The following is a 13,462-nucleotide window of genomic DNA, read 5'->3' on the forward strand; positions in this document are numbered from 1 at the left end:
TCCCATAATCCCCACGTGTCATGGGAGGGACCCAATGGGAGGTAATTGAATCATGGGGGCGAGTTTTTCCCATGCTGTTCTCATGATAGTCAATAGTCTCACAAGATCTGATGGTTTTATAAAGGGCAGTTCCTCTGGACATGCTTTCTTGCCTGCTGCCATGTAAGATGTACCTTTGCTCCTCCTTCGCCTTCTGCCATGATTGTGAGGTCTCCCCAGCCATGTGGAACTGTGAGTCCATTAAACCTCTTTCTTTTATAAATTACTCAGTTTCGGGTATGTCTTTATTAGCAGCATGAGAACAGACTAATACAGATACCTCAGGATGGGAGGGTAAAAATGGCCTCTAGAAATGAGTACCCAGAGGTAGATTAACTGGATACAGGAGGAGTTGGAGTTGGCATCAAGAAAGAAACCTATGACTGGCCAGGATGGGTGCATTAAACGACAAACTTGACAACATGGGGTCAAAAGAGCTCATTGGGGTTCCCATGCCCAGAAAAAAAGAGACTTGTTCAGGTGTGTTTGGAGGGAGGGGCTGCCAGGCAGCTGAGAATGTCAATAGTTTCAAGGGGAAAAGAAGCATGTTTAAGAGGTGTCAGGTAAGAATCAGAATGCCTGAAAATCTTATAGGTCTACCTTGTAGGGTCCTTGAGATTCCCTGAGATTTTGGGTGGCCAAGGCCACCTGAGTACCTCCTGAGTGACCAGCCCAACTCTGGAGGAGAGGACTTTGAAAGAAGCAGAAGCCTGTGTGGCCAACCATGCAGTTTTCTGAACCCATGTCCAGGCCCCTCAGGTGTAGGTGAAGAAAGGTAACAGTAATGAATGGGGAGCCCTATTTTGCCATTCGCAGAATAGAGGTTTCTGAAAACAGAAGTGAACTTTAGCGTGTGATGCAGAGACCACCCAGGACCCCAGGAAAGACAGGCTCAAGGGCACGAGGTTCTGAGTCAGTCTTCCCTGGCTGCGGGGGCCCCAGTCCCTATCATCCTGTCATCTTGGACATCCAAACTAGCATGGCCTTTTTTAAAAATGGAGAAAAACAACTAAAAATATATTTAATTTGGTAAATATTGTGAATGCCCAGATTATAGACATATGCATCAGAATAGACCCTTTAAAAATAGATCTTAAAAATCATCTTAAGTTGCTCCTATACATTCAACATATTGCCCTCTGTGAGAAGCCCCCAGAGCAGGGTTTCTCGACATTGACAACACTGACATTTGGGACCAGGTAATTTTTGTTTAGCAGCGCCCCTGTCCACCAGATACCAGTAGCACACACCCCTACCCCCACAGCTGTGACAGCCCCAAATGCCTTCAGACGTTGCCAAATGTCCCCTGCAGAGTTGGTGTGGGGACAGAATTGCCCCTAATTGGGAACCATAGCTTCAGAGTTTTCCCAGAAGTCACAGATGGGATGGAGAAGAGGAGTCGATCGGAAGTTGAGCCAAGGAAATTGGCAAAAGCAGGAGGTGTTGAACATGTTTAGACTATACCCTAAAGAATAATAGAATTGTTAGTGCATTTGGGTCCTCTTAAATATAATCAAGATGTCTGTATTTCTGTAGTGAATGTGTTTTATGGGGTGGTAAGAGTGAGAGTTTCAAAACCTCCTTTGGTACATTTTTTTTTTTAAGTCATGCAAGGTCCTGTACTTTCTGTGCCAACACTATCCTTTCAGTTCTGAAAGCTCCTTTTGTCTTCTGAAGAGAAGGACCTGAATGTTTGGGCAGATCATTTCATGCTGTACGAGGATTATCAGACAACAGATGAGCTGGGAGAACAGCTGGCTTCCCTACAGTCACTGGGCCCTGTGACCTGAGAGGCATCACGAGCTGTGCAGGGGACAGGTGGTCTGGCCACTGGGTCTGTCCTGACTGAGCCAGGTCACACTCCTCCTGCCTCTGCCCTTCAGCCTCCCCTCCCCAATACCAAGGAACCGACCTTTTCCACGCTGCCTCACAGTGGCCTTTCTGTGAAAGGCTCTCCTGGGAGCTTGTTAGAAATGCAGATTCTGGCACCACCCAAAAAGTTTGATTCAGTGGTTGGTTGGGGACCAGGAACGTACTTTTTAAAATAGGTAGCAGCTGTCATTCTCCTCTGGGAGATGGTCCAGGAACCCACACTTTAAGAAGCAACACTCTGGAGGGTCTTTCCAACTCTTGGAAGGCAAAAGCACATACATTCTAATTCTCTTAATCCTCCCATCCTTGCAGAAGAAACGGGAATGGAGGCCATATTGCTGACCCTTGCGGGATTCATGTGTCTGAGGGAGATTGCAAGAATGAAAACAGAGATCGGCCAAGCATCTACCAGTCTAGCCTTTAGATGTAACTTCCAGTTTCTCTGAAATAGAGAATAGAGAACAAGTTGAAATGAAATCATGAGGAAATCGACAAATCCAGATTGTCGAGTATTTTGTAGGACAACTAACCCAGTATCTTCAAATAGTCAATGTCAGGGGGAAAATAATGGGGATGGGGTGGAATAGGTTGGGGTGGGAAGACTATTCTTCACTAAAGAACCTAATCTAATGCAATGCATGAGCCGTGATTGAGTCATGGTTTTAAGAAAACAGCTATTAAAAACGGGGCAGGGGTAGGGAAATTTGAGTAGGAACTAGGCTTTGGATATAAGGGGATTATTGTCCATTCTCTTGGGTGTGCTAATCTTGTTGTGGTTATATAGGAAAATGTTCTTATTTTTAGGAGGTGTATGCTAAAGTATTTAGGGGTGAAGTGTCAAAACATCTGCAACTTATTTTCAGATAGTTCAGAAAATGTGTGAGTGTGTATGCTATAGATTGGTGGAACAAATATGGGAAAATGTTAACAAATGTTGAATCTGGGTGTTGGGTATGTGGGTGTTCATTGTCTGTTCTTGCCAACTTACATCTATGTCTGAAAATGTTCATAAAAAAGTTGAAAAACAGAACCAGGATGAGTAAGCAAGGTAGTGTTCTTCAAAACATTGTTTGTCCTGGCCCCATTCTTTGGGTGTGCTGTTCCCATCAGGGTGAGGAGTGAGAGCTTTTTGATGCAGCCTTGATTGACATCCTTCAGGTTTTCCTTACTCTTTCCAGGTAGATGTGAACTTTGCTCCTGAGTTTCTGTCCGGGTGATCCAGCCGGTGGGCACTGGGTGGTTCTGGCTTCACATATACTTTCTTCCCTGCTGACAGCAGGAAGCTGCCAAAGACAGATCCAGGATCTAAGTGACAAACCCCGGCTCAGCTCTGCTGAGGACCTTCACTCTACCTTTTCAAATTAGGGCTCTGGGAAGAATCTGTACATAGGACTGACTCCCAGAGACCAGCCATTTAGAAACTCCTCTCTGCTCCCTATTCTCTGGTATTAATGTAGGTTTCTGCAGGATTCTCATTTGTCTTTTTTTTTTTTTTAAGTGAAGAGGCTTTACTTTGCAAACCTTTGTGCCAGTCATCATTTTCTGAACATCAGAGGGCTGTCTAGATTATCCACAGTCACCTGGGATGTGATAGTAAGGTCAGGTGTTGTCGAGGGGAAACGTATTTAGTGGCCCGTGGAGAAGTCTTTTAGGTAGAATGGCAGGGAGGGCCTGGTTTATGAAGTGGGCTTTGTGGAAGCAGGCATTACGGTTAATAGCAACGGATGCCAGGCCGAGGAGGGCTGTGCCTCGTATCCCTGTGGTTAACAAGGTTCTGTCATGAGGATCTCTTTCCCCTCTGATACAGATGTCTCAGCAGGTACCTGCCTTTCAGTGCACCTAGCCAAGCTGGGACAGAGCACAAACCACTGCAGAAGCCCCCTGCTGCACTTCCAGATGGTCCCTTGTCCTGCTACCCTGAGAACTTTGCTTGCAGCCTCTGCTAGTCCGTTTTTACACTGCTGATAAAGACATACCCGAGACTGGGTAATTTATAAAGAAAAAGAGGTTTAATGAACTCACAGTTCTGCATGACTGGGGAGGCCTCACAAACATGGCTGAAGGCGAAAGGCATGTCTTACATGGTGGCAGACAAGAGAGAATGAGAACTAAGTGAAAGAGGTTCCCTGTATAAAACCACCAGATCTTGTGAGACTTATTCACTACCATGAGAACAGTATGGGGGATCCACCCCCATGATTCAATTATCTTCCACTGGGCCCTTCCCATAACACGTGGGAATTATGGGAGCTATAATTCAAGATGAGATTTGGGTGGGGACACAGCTAAACCATATCACAGCCCCTAGGAAGCCTTGATTTTAGTCAGTCAGCCTTGCGTATCACGACTGTTCCTCTGACAGTAGCAGTTAGCAAACTTACTAGGGAGAACAGAGCATCTTATCCCCCTGTTGAAAACAGAAGAATGAAGCCCTCATCCCAGCCAGTCTTGTGTGGGTGTGAGAATTTGATGCAGTGAATGAGGAAATGTTTTAGCACAAAGGAGAGGGAACTATATTATTTTAACTTAAGCATGTGGGTCCTTAAGTAATCCTGCCTTCAAGTTGTTCTCAAGCATTTTGCTAAGCCCAGACGTCCCATCTTCTCCTGTCCTGAACTTTTACAGCCTTTTTCTTCAGAAGCTGCAAACTAATTGCATTCCTCACTCTGAGTACAGCTTGCTGGCCAGGGCAGTGGACACTGGAGTAGTCATTAAGATACAAGTCACCCGAGAGGTTGTAGGAGCCCTGCAGTTCTGCAAGAGGACAAATATGAATGTTCTCATTGAAAAATTACATTCAGGCCGGGGCGGTTGCACACGCCTGTAATCCTAGCACTTTGGGAGGCCAAGGTGGGTGGATCACCTGAGGTCAGGAGTTTGAGACCAGCCTGGCCAACATGGTGAAACCCCATCTCTACTAAAAATACAAAAACTTAGCCAGGCATGGTCGTGTGTGCTTGTAATCCCAGCTGTTCTGGATGCTGAGGCAAGAGAGGGGAGGCAGAGAGGTTGCAGTGAGCCGAGATCACGCCACTGCACTCCAGCCTGGGTGACACAGTGAGACCCCATCTAAAAAAAAAAAAAGAAGAAAAAAGAAAAAGAAAAACTACATTTAACAGAGAAAAGGGATGGGAAAGAGATTGTCTGTGCATAACAGTAAAATGGTTTTCTAATCAAATGGGAAGGCTTTATAGCTCTCAACAGGCTGGGCTTGCCACCTGAGGGCCCAAAGTATTTGTGAGCCTGGTGGGCACGTGCAGCCTCTCAGGGCCTCCTGGGAGTCCTTGTGGCTCATTTTCTTGTTCTCTTTTAGAATGATCATTTTCATTACAAACAATCTCCTCTAAAGCCCTTAGTAACTTTTTTCTCAAAAGGCTTTCTATTTGCTACTATCTGGAGGAGGGAGCTGAGAATGAGTGAGTCGGAGTAGGATATACCTTCTGGCAGAATGCTAATTTATCTCCACCAGTTGGATTGACAGCTGAGTTAGGTAGTGGGGAAACAGGAAGACCAGGACTCTGTCCTTGAAGGCCGCAAGGTAAGTTTAGACATGAATGACTCCGTCCATCTCTAACTAGCCTGTGCTTAATGTTTTCTGTGTGCAGTGGCCAGGTTTCTGTAATCTACTGGGCACCTCAGTTGGATCAATAGTTGTCTGAACGGTGTCATCTATGTTACAGGAAAAGCTTCGGAGGGCAGGGAGTTGATATTTGTTGAGCACTTACTCTGCCAGGCACTGTGCTGGCTGCCTCAGTAGGTTCTTGTTCATTCCTTGCAACAATCTGGTGAGGTAGGCTACCCTTACCAGCTCAGACGAGGGAGCTCTGAGAAGTCAGACATCCATATGGTCAGTGCTGGAGCTGGCCTTGGAACCCATACCTGATGGACTCCCTTTCCTTACCCAGTGCTCGGCACAGCACTGTGACACACGCACACACACCCTGACAAGTGCATATGTTCCTAGTAGTGCACTAGCTGTGTCCCCAAAATAGCATCTTGTATAGCAACTACCATGATATGAGGATTTTAAAATACATCATGTTTCAAGGGATGGGTAGAGTCACATGCTCACTAGGAAGTCAGCCAGCAGGCAGACAGCTGGTGCAGGGTGTAGAAACAGGCATTTTAAGCTTTGACACTGGGCTTCCTTATTTCTCCGCTTCTCTTCCTCTTCGATAACTCCCTGCCTCACCCCACTCCCAGCATCCCAGGGGGCTCTTTGCAGTTCTCATGGAGTTGATTTGACCTCGGTTAATGAGATCTAATCATTCAGAGCAGGGCCATGTGCCCAAATGTGAGCTGTGTGATTGTTCCTGGCCTTGGAATGGGGCAGAAAATGGTGCTGCAAACCAGCCCTGCTGGCCCCATTTCAGGGTCCAGACTCCTCTGAAGAAGGCTTGAGCCACTGGAGCAATGTCTTCTGGTAATGAAGTCACTCCTCCTTGGAGACAGAATGAGGCCTCTGTGAAATGAGAAACAATGGGCATGTTGAGTTCCCGACCTGGGGTGAATCGCAGCTTAGGCAGAGGCACATGGGATGAATTGGGACAATTCAAGGGATGCATTCTTCATAGACAAGGTTCTGTTGTCAACAAGTCCACTCAGTTGTAATGATGCTTAGTTAACGGTCATTAATGTCTTTTAAAAATAATTTCCTCAAGTAAGTCATGAACTCTTAAGGTTTTTTTTTTCCCTCTTTGAGTTTTAATTAGTGTAAATTATTTTGTCTAAAAATCACCCTGTGAAAAATGGATAAAATATAGGTATGGGAGCAATGTTTTGTTTATTCTTTTTCATGGGATTGTTTCTTATTTACATATGAAGCAAACACACTTATGTCTCTGCTAGTAATTTAATTTCCAGGAAATAAAAGCGGGGTGTTGCTACTCTCTACTGTTAAGCAAAAGCGCTTGGTGCAAGTTTCTCAAAACTTAGCTCACCTAGTACCAAAACAGCAGACAAAAAGTCTTGCAAACTTAAAAACAAAACAAAAAATTACTAATAGAGTTGATTGCCAGTCTTGCCTCCTTCTCTCTGGATCCCTGTGCTGTTTGACTTTTTCCAGTAAAAGATGAGGGAGCGGGAGCCCTGTCTTAAGAGTGCAGCAGCAACCAGGACAGTGCCCCCTGGTTGGGAGCAGGACCTGACACTGGCCTCCTCCTTCCATAGTGCTCCCTATAGATAAGGTTAACTGCCACATAGAGTTCTGAGTGCAGTGAGGTCAGGAAGAACTTGAAACAAACGCAGTCAGTGCAACAACCGCCTGGCATGCTGGCCAGGCCCGGGGCTTGCTGGCAGGGTTCTGCGGGCACGGGCCGGGCTTGGACGGTATCGCTGCGCGGCGGGAAGGCGGGGCGGGGCCTGGCGGCGCTGCTAACCGCCCTCCCTCTCCCCTAGGTGAGGCCGCAGGCGGTGCTCTGGGTCCGGGAGCGCTGTCCCCAGCATGAACGCGGCCGGCGGCGGGAGTGAATGACTGCAGCTGCGACTTCCTTCCCGGGCCGCCCGAGCCTCCTTCTCCACCGACTTTCTTGTTTTGATTAACTCCGTGGACTCCTGACTCTTTCTTCGCCTGGAACATCAATATGTGTCATGTCATTGTCACCTGTCGCTCGATGCTCTGGACCTTGCTGAGTATTGTGGTGGCTTTTGCCGAGCTCATTGCCTTCATGAGCGCAGACTGGCTGATCGGGAAAGCGAGGAGCCGCGGCGGCGTGGAGCCGGCGAGCCCGGGCGGGGGCTCCCCAGAGCCCTACCACCCCACCCTGGGCATCTACGCCCGCTGCATCCGGAACCCAGGGGTGCAGCACTTCCAGCGGGACACGCTGTGTGGGCCCTACGCCGAGAGCTTCGGCGAGATCGCCAGCGGCTTCTGGCAGGCCACAGCTATTTTCCTGGCTGTGGGAATCTTTATTCTCTGCATGGTGGCCTTGGTGTCCGTCTTCACCATGTGTGTACAGAGCATCATGAAGAAAAGCATCTTCAACGTCTGTGGGCTGTTGCAAGGAATTGCAGGTAAGAAGGCAGGACCCCGGGCACGGTGGGATGGAGGGATGGAGAGCTGCCAGTGCAGCGCACTCTGGCACTGGGCATTCGCTTCCTGCCAGTTTTGGAGAAGACCATTTTCTGTCTATTCAGGTTTCCTTTGCCCCTTCCGTTCTAGGCGACGTTTGTGTGCTGCTTGCATGGGTCTCTTTCCCCTGTCTTACCCCACAGGAAGACAGGCTTGTTCTGTGGTCTTACATGGTCCTCCTCATTGCTTATTTCCTCGGGGTCTAAGTTGTTGGTTTTAGTTTGAGTAACTACTCCTACTTTTTGTTTTTCCCATTAAATTAAAAGCATGCTGTCCACGTCAGTGCAACTCCCTGAGGAATTATGGAGCGCGGGAGTCCCACCTGCAGCAAGCACTTTATGCTAAGAGGAATGTAAGTGGGGGGTGCTCATTAAGAAGCAAGCCTGCTTCCCCCATCCACTCTCAGCTCCAGCCCCCAGATGATTTCAGCTTGGGTGGGGAAGACACGGGCTGGGAAGGAATTAGTATCAGCTGCTCTGTGTTTAGTGCTGTTCTAGTTTAAATTGTCTGTCTCCTAGAGCCTGACAGAATGTTCTGTGCATTCAGATCAGACAATGCAAGCTAACTCTTCCATTTTCTGGGAATTTCTCACTAACGAGCTTATTAGAAATGGGTGGAAAGAAAAGCACGAGCTCTTTACAGTGGTCCCAGGAAGAAGGCTATGAGCTGCAGGAAAGCATCCACTGCTACCAGAACTTTCGTAGGCTTCCCCACATGGGTTTGAAAGGTGGGTCCTGACCAATGGGGTAAGAATCTGTCTAGGTTTGATTCAAGGTTCTTGTTCTGGGTGACAGAAATTCACACACACGAACACACGGCTGAGTTTGAAGACATCCCCAAAGAAGTAGAGGAGTAGACTCTTGCTTTGATATTCAGAAAACAGGTGCTTACTTTTTAACCAAGACAGTAATCTAGACTCTAACAGGACAAAGTTACCCACCTACAACCCTAAATGAAGGGCACAGGTGATTCATCCCTCAGCAAATTCTAGAGCTGTGTGCACAGGATTCTTCAAAATAAAGCTATGCACTGAGCCATATGTCCAGGGCTGTAAAGCAGCAGCCCCCAAATGAATTCACTCTAGCTGGCCTCATAGCAAACTCTTGAGCTCAGCAGGGCTGGCTTCCAAGTAAACAGATCAAATGACAGTTTTTTCCCAAACAGCCGATAAGATAAAGTTTACTGTTCCTCAAATCTTAGGAGGCCCCTGTGTAGGATGGAGGTGGGGGACGGGGAGTAATGGGCCAAGAGAAATGACAGAGGGCCTGCTCCTTAGTTCTGACTTGCTTTCATGGGGGAATACACCATCCAGACACCAGACCCTTTAAACTTTCTGGCCCAAAGGGACAAGTCTTAGGTCCCTCATCTCTTCATCTGCCAGGATCAGCCATACCACAAGTGACCCAGGCACTCATGGAATTTGGGAGACCAGGATTCTGTATTTCAGCATTGCTTCTCATTAGTAGTTTCACTTGAGATAAATGTACCACCCTGGGTCTCAGCGTTCTCCTTCTGAAAAATAGGGAGATTGGAAAATATGACCTTCCTTTAGATTTTTTAGGCTTAGAGTTTGATTCTGTGAAGCTCCTTGTCCCCTTTTGACTCACTTCTGAAGACGACTCTCCCCTTCAGCTTGGCATCTCACCACCCAGAAATATTAAACGTGGCTTTCAAGATTGATTCTTCATTTTCTTGTCAGAGAAATGTCCCTGCTTTATTCTCCTTGGACACACGGTGCCTCAGGGGCGTGTGTGTGTGCATATTTATATCTTAAAACTTTTGCAGAGAAGTGTTACTGAAGGCTTTTGAAGAGTCAGACATGTAGCTGAAGGGAAGCCAGCACACACAAATTATTAATCCTGTTGAAGAGCCTGGTTGACTGGAGAGAAGGATTTCTGTTTAGTTTTCCCTCACTCTGTTGTATTTGCACATCCTCGATGATTTCATGCCTTTATTATGGGCTTTATTGATTTGCTGGTATGTAGATGAGACTCCTGGTTTGTCATGTAGGAGTGCTTCTTATCCTGAGGAACTTGATGGTGATCTAACTACCTTCGAGCAAACCAGTGGCCATTTACTGGAAGGGGTGGGACATCTTGGGCCATAACACTAAACCTATCTTTGGCAGTCATTCAGAAGCAAAGCATAGGTATCCTTCAAGACTGTTTACATGCAGTTTATAATAAGGTGTTAGCTGAGTGAATTCCATGTCTGCGTGTGGATTAGTCCAACATATTTTGGTACTCTGGTGTGCATCACATTAATGGCAAGGTGTTCATTATTGCACAAAGATTAGTATGCCTCTCAGGTATTACTGGAACACTCCAGTGAGTTTTTTTTTTTTTTTTTTTTTTTTTTTTAAAGACAGATTCTCATTCTGTTGCCCAGGTTGGAATGCAATGGTATGATCTTGGCTCACTGCAACCTCCGCCTCCCAGTTTCAAGCGATTCTCCTGCCTCAGCCTCCCAAGTACCTGGGATGACAGGCGCCCGCCACCATGCCCGGCTAATTTTTGTATTTTTAGTATTGACAGGATTTCATCATGTTGGCCAGGCTGGTCTCAAACTCCTGACCTCAAGTGATCCATCGGCCTCTGCCTCCCAGAGTGCTGGGATTACAGGTGTGAGCCACTGATCCTGGCCTCCAGTGAGTTTTTTTCTGACTTTTCTCTCTGCACAAGGTCTCTGGGAGGAAGGCTGAGGAGAAAGAAGTGGGAGCACTCCTGAGGGCTGGTGCTGATCTTCTGCCTCTTTCCAGTCTGGAAGCTTTAACTTCCTCCCTACCCCTGTTACTTATGCAGCATCTCAAAAATTCTGAAATTACTCAGAATTTTAAATTGGCAGGAGGCAGAGATTCCTGCATAGTTTGACTGCTGTCTAGGAGCCACTGATCTAAGACTAAGTGCCGAAATACAGGAAAGAACTGGTTTCTTTTCTCCTTCCAGCCTAGCATCACCCCTAGAGAAGAAATCATGACAAAGAGGGACTGAGCTACCCTCCTCATGATTCAGTGGGCACTTTCTCCCCTATCGGAGGTCTTATCATGCACTTCAAGCCAATGTAAAGGGCAGCTGCGGTTCTTGAATCTGTGGCTGAGGATGTTGCCACACTGGCATCTGAAAGGGCTGGCTTGCCTTCTCTCATTGGCCAATCTGTGATAGCCTCTGGTCAGCCCCAGCCTCAGCAAGCACTTGCTGCAGCTGTGAGCATCGGCCTTTTCTCTCCCTATGCCCCCACGCCCTCAGCCCTGGATCTCTTCAACACTGAAACAAATGGTGAGAAAAAAAAAAAAGCAGGCTGTTGCCACAGCAACAAAAGGATTCTTTAGAAATACACTCAGGCTGTGTTTGTTCTTACAACTTACATTTTGGCAAAAATGTGACTGGATGAAAAATGATCGTATTCTTTTGCTACACCTAATTTTAAGATATAAATAGGCCACAGGCTTGTGTAGCCTTCACTGTCCATAAAAAAACACAACATAAATAATCAAAATCTTGATATTCTGAGTTTAGAAACTGGGTGTGAAAGAATCTGCTACTTCAATGGAAATCCCAAACTCTGGGCTAACTTAAGCAGTAATGAAATACAATTATTGCCTGTTATGTGAATCCAGAGAGCAGGATCTGCCTTCGGGGCCTGGCCTAATGGTGGACACCCGGCTGATACTTTCTAAATACTTGCCTTGATGTTCAGCAGTCACTCAGTAATGAGGGATTAAGCCTCACCTGAATGTGCCTGTGAAACACGGACCAATTTGCCTCACTTTTCTGAACCATAGTTTTCTCACTTGTAAAATGGGTATAACAATAGTTTATACCTCAGGACTGTTTTGAGGATTAAGTTAGATAATATATGGGAAAGGCTTAAGCATACTGCTTAACACATAGTAAATAATAAATGGTAGCTATAGAATCATTATCAAAGTATTTCTGCTTTCTTGGCAAGTTTTAGTATATTATTTGTTTCCCGGATTTGTTGCATTCTGAGGAACAGGGATATCTTACAGCTTTTAGAATTGACCTTATTCTGTTCAAATCAAACACAAATAGAGTGTGTAGGGGCCTTCCCTGGCCTTAAGAGCCTGCCTGTGTTGGAGCTCAGGGTGCACAGCAGTCCTGTGGCTTTGGTGTAACCAGGGGTGTCCTCAGATCATTTTTTTAAAAGGCAGGAGAGAGCAGTCAGATTGACAGGAAAACAAAGAGCTCCTTCCTCCCACTCCCCTTCCCCTGACACACACATTTTCCATTCCTTCGCTTTCTGGAGGCAGCTTCTAGCCGTTGAATGTTGATTGCAGGTGGCTTCGGAGATTCTCCTGGTGGAGTAAATCACAGGTTGATTGGTCTTCATGAGGTGAGAACTTGTCCAAGGACTTGGCAGAGGCAGCAACACACATCGGTTTGCATCCCTCTGGGATTCATTACAAAAGCCGGGTGATCAGCCAGCAGGGTTGGCTTTTTGCCAGCTGTCTTCCTTAGGTTGTGACCTGGATGTAATCCATCGTGAAACCGTAGAATGCAAAGATCCAGGTGTTCCATGACAACATCAAGCAGTTTGTTTTTGGAAATGCGTGTAGGGCTCTCTTAGAAGTCCATGGAATCCCCAGTGACTCAGGTTTGGGACCGAAGCCATTAAACTGAGCTCAGGATTTGGCTCACTTGTGCTGGCTGAGCCTATTCCACAGGGACCGCCATAAGCATGAGCCACCGGCCAGCTGCCTGCTATCTTCCAGCTTCCCTTTATGCTGGGCTGGCTCTCACACTCTACTCCCTCAAGCCCTCTGTCTGCATGGGTCTCAGTCCAGCAGGACAGCCTTAGCAAGCTGCCCCACCAGTCTGACCAGATAGATTGCCCTGGGGCTGAACCCTGCCTCTGCAGGGCTGGGGTGAAGGGTGTGGTCGTGGGAATGGCGCTGGCAGTGGCGGTGAAGGGCCTGGTGTATGCAGGCTCAGCCTTCTTGGAAGTGAGCAATGATTGAGGGTGAAAGAGGACAACATGAAAAAAAGCAATAAAAGGAAAAGCAGAGACAGACACGTGGGGGTTTTGCCTTTGCCGCTTATAGAATTGCTTTTGTCATAGATCTGATGTGTGGAAGTATGGGTGGGCATATGAAATGCAGCTGATCGCTCTCCAGGACTTGGTATTCTCACTGCTTTTTACACAGGGTAAAAAATCACCTTAAGCATCAAGGTTAAGACCATAGCCCAACCCCATGACTGATCTCATGCCCTACTCATTCACTCCCAGGCCCAAAAGACAAGGTCAGCCACTGAGAGGAGAGAAATCAGAACAGGGGCTTGGGAAGCATAGGGAGAGGGACGGAGATGCCTGGCGCACACGGAGCCCTGCCTCAGAATTTTACTCCTGAAAAAGTCACTGGGCTTTCTCTGGGGTGGTGTGACCTTGGTTGCCCACCTTCAGAACACTCTCAAAGAGGCATGGGGAGAGTAGAGGGAACAGCCCTTCCTTTTCTTCCTGGTG

General features: G+C 47.0%; 1 protein-coding gene across 5 annotated transcripts in view; it reads left to right on the forward strand.

Moving 5' to 3' along the window:
* LHFPL2 (LHFPL tetraspan subfamily member 2) overlaps window positions 1-13,462 on the forward strand; it is a 229,490-nt gene that overhangs the window by 196,803 nt on the left and 19,225 nt on the right. For all 5 annotated transcript variants that reach the window (XM_058440772.1, XM_032156989.2, XM_032156992.2 and 2 more), the window contains one exon: window positions 7,309-7,923. In XM_058440772.1, coding sequence (XP_058296755.1) covers window positions 7,494-7,923 — 430 coding nt within the window. In that variant the 5' untranslated portion in view covers window positions 7,309-7,493. The remainder of the gene's footprint in view (window positions 1-7,308; window positions 7,924-13,462) is intronic.

Source organism: Hylobates moloch, unplaced genomic scaffold, assembly GCF_009828535.3.
Source record: "Hylobates moloch isolate HMO894 unplaced genomic scaffold, HMol_V3 SCAFFOLD_6, whole genome shotgun sequence".
NCBI lineage: Eukaryota > Metazoa > Chordata > Mammalia > Primates > Hylobatidae > Hylobates > Hylobates moloch.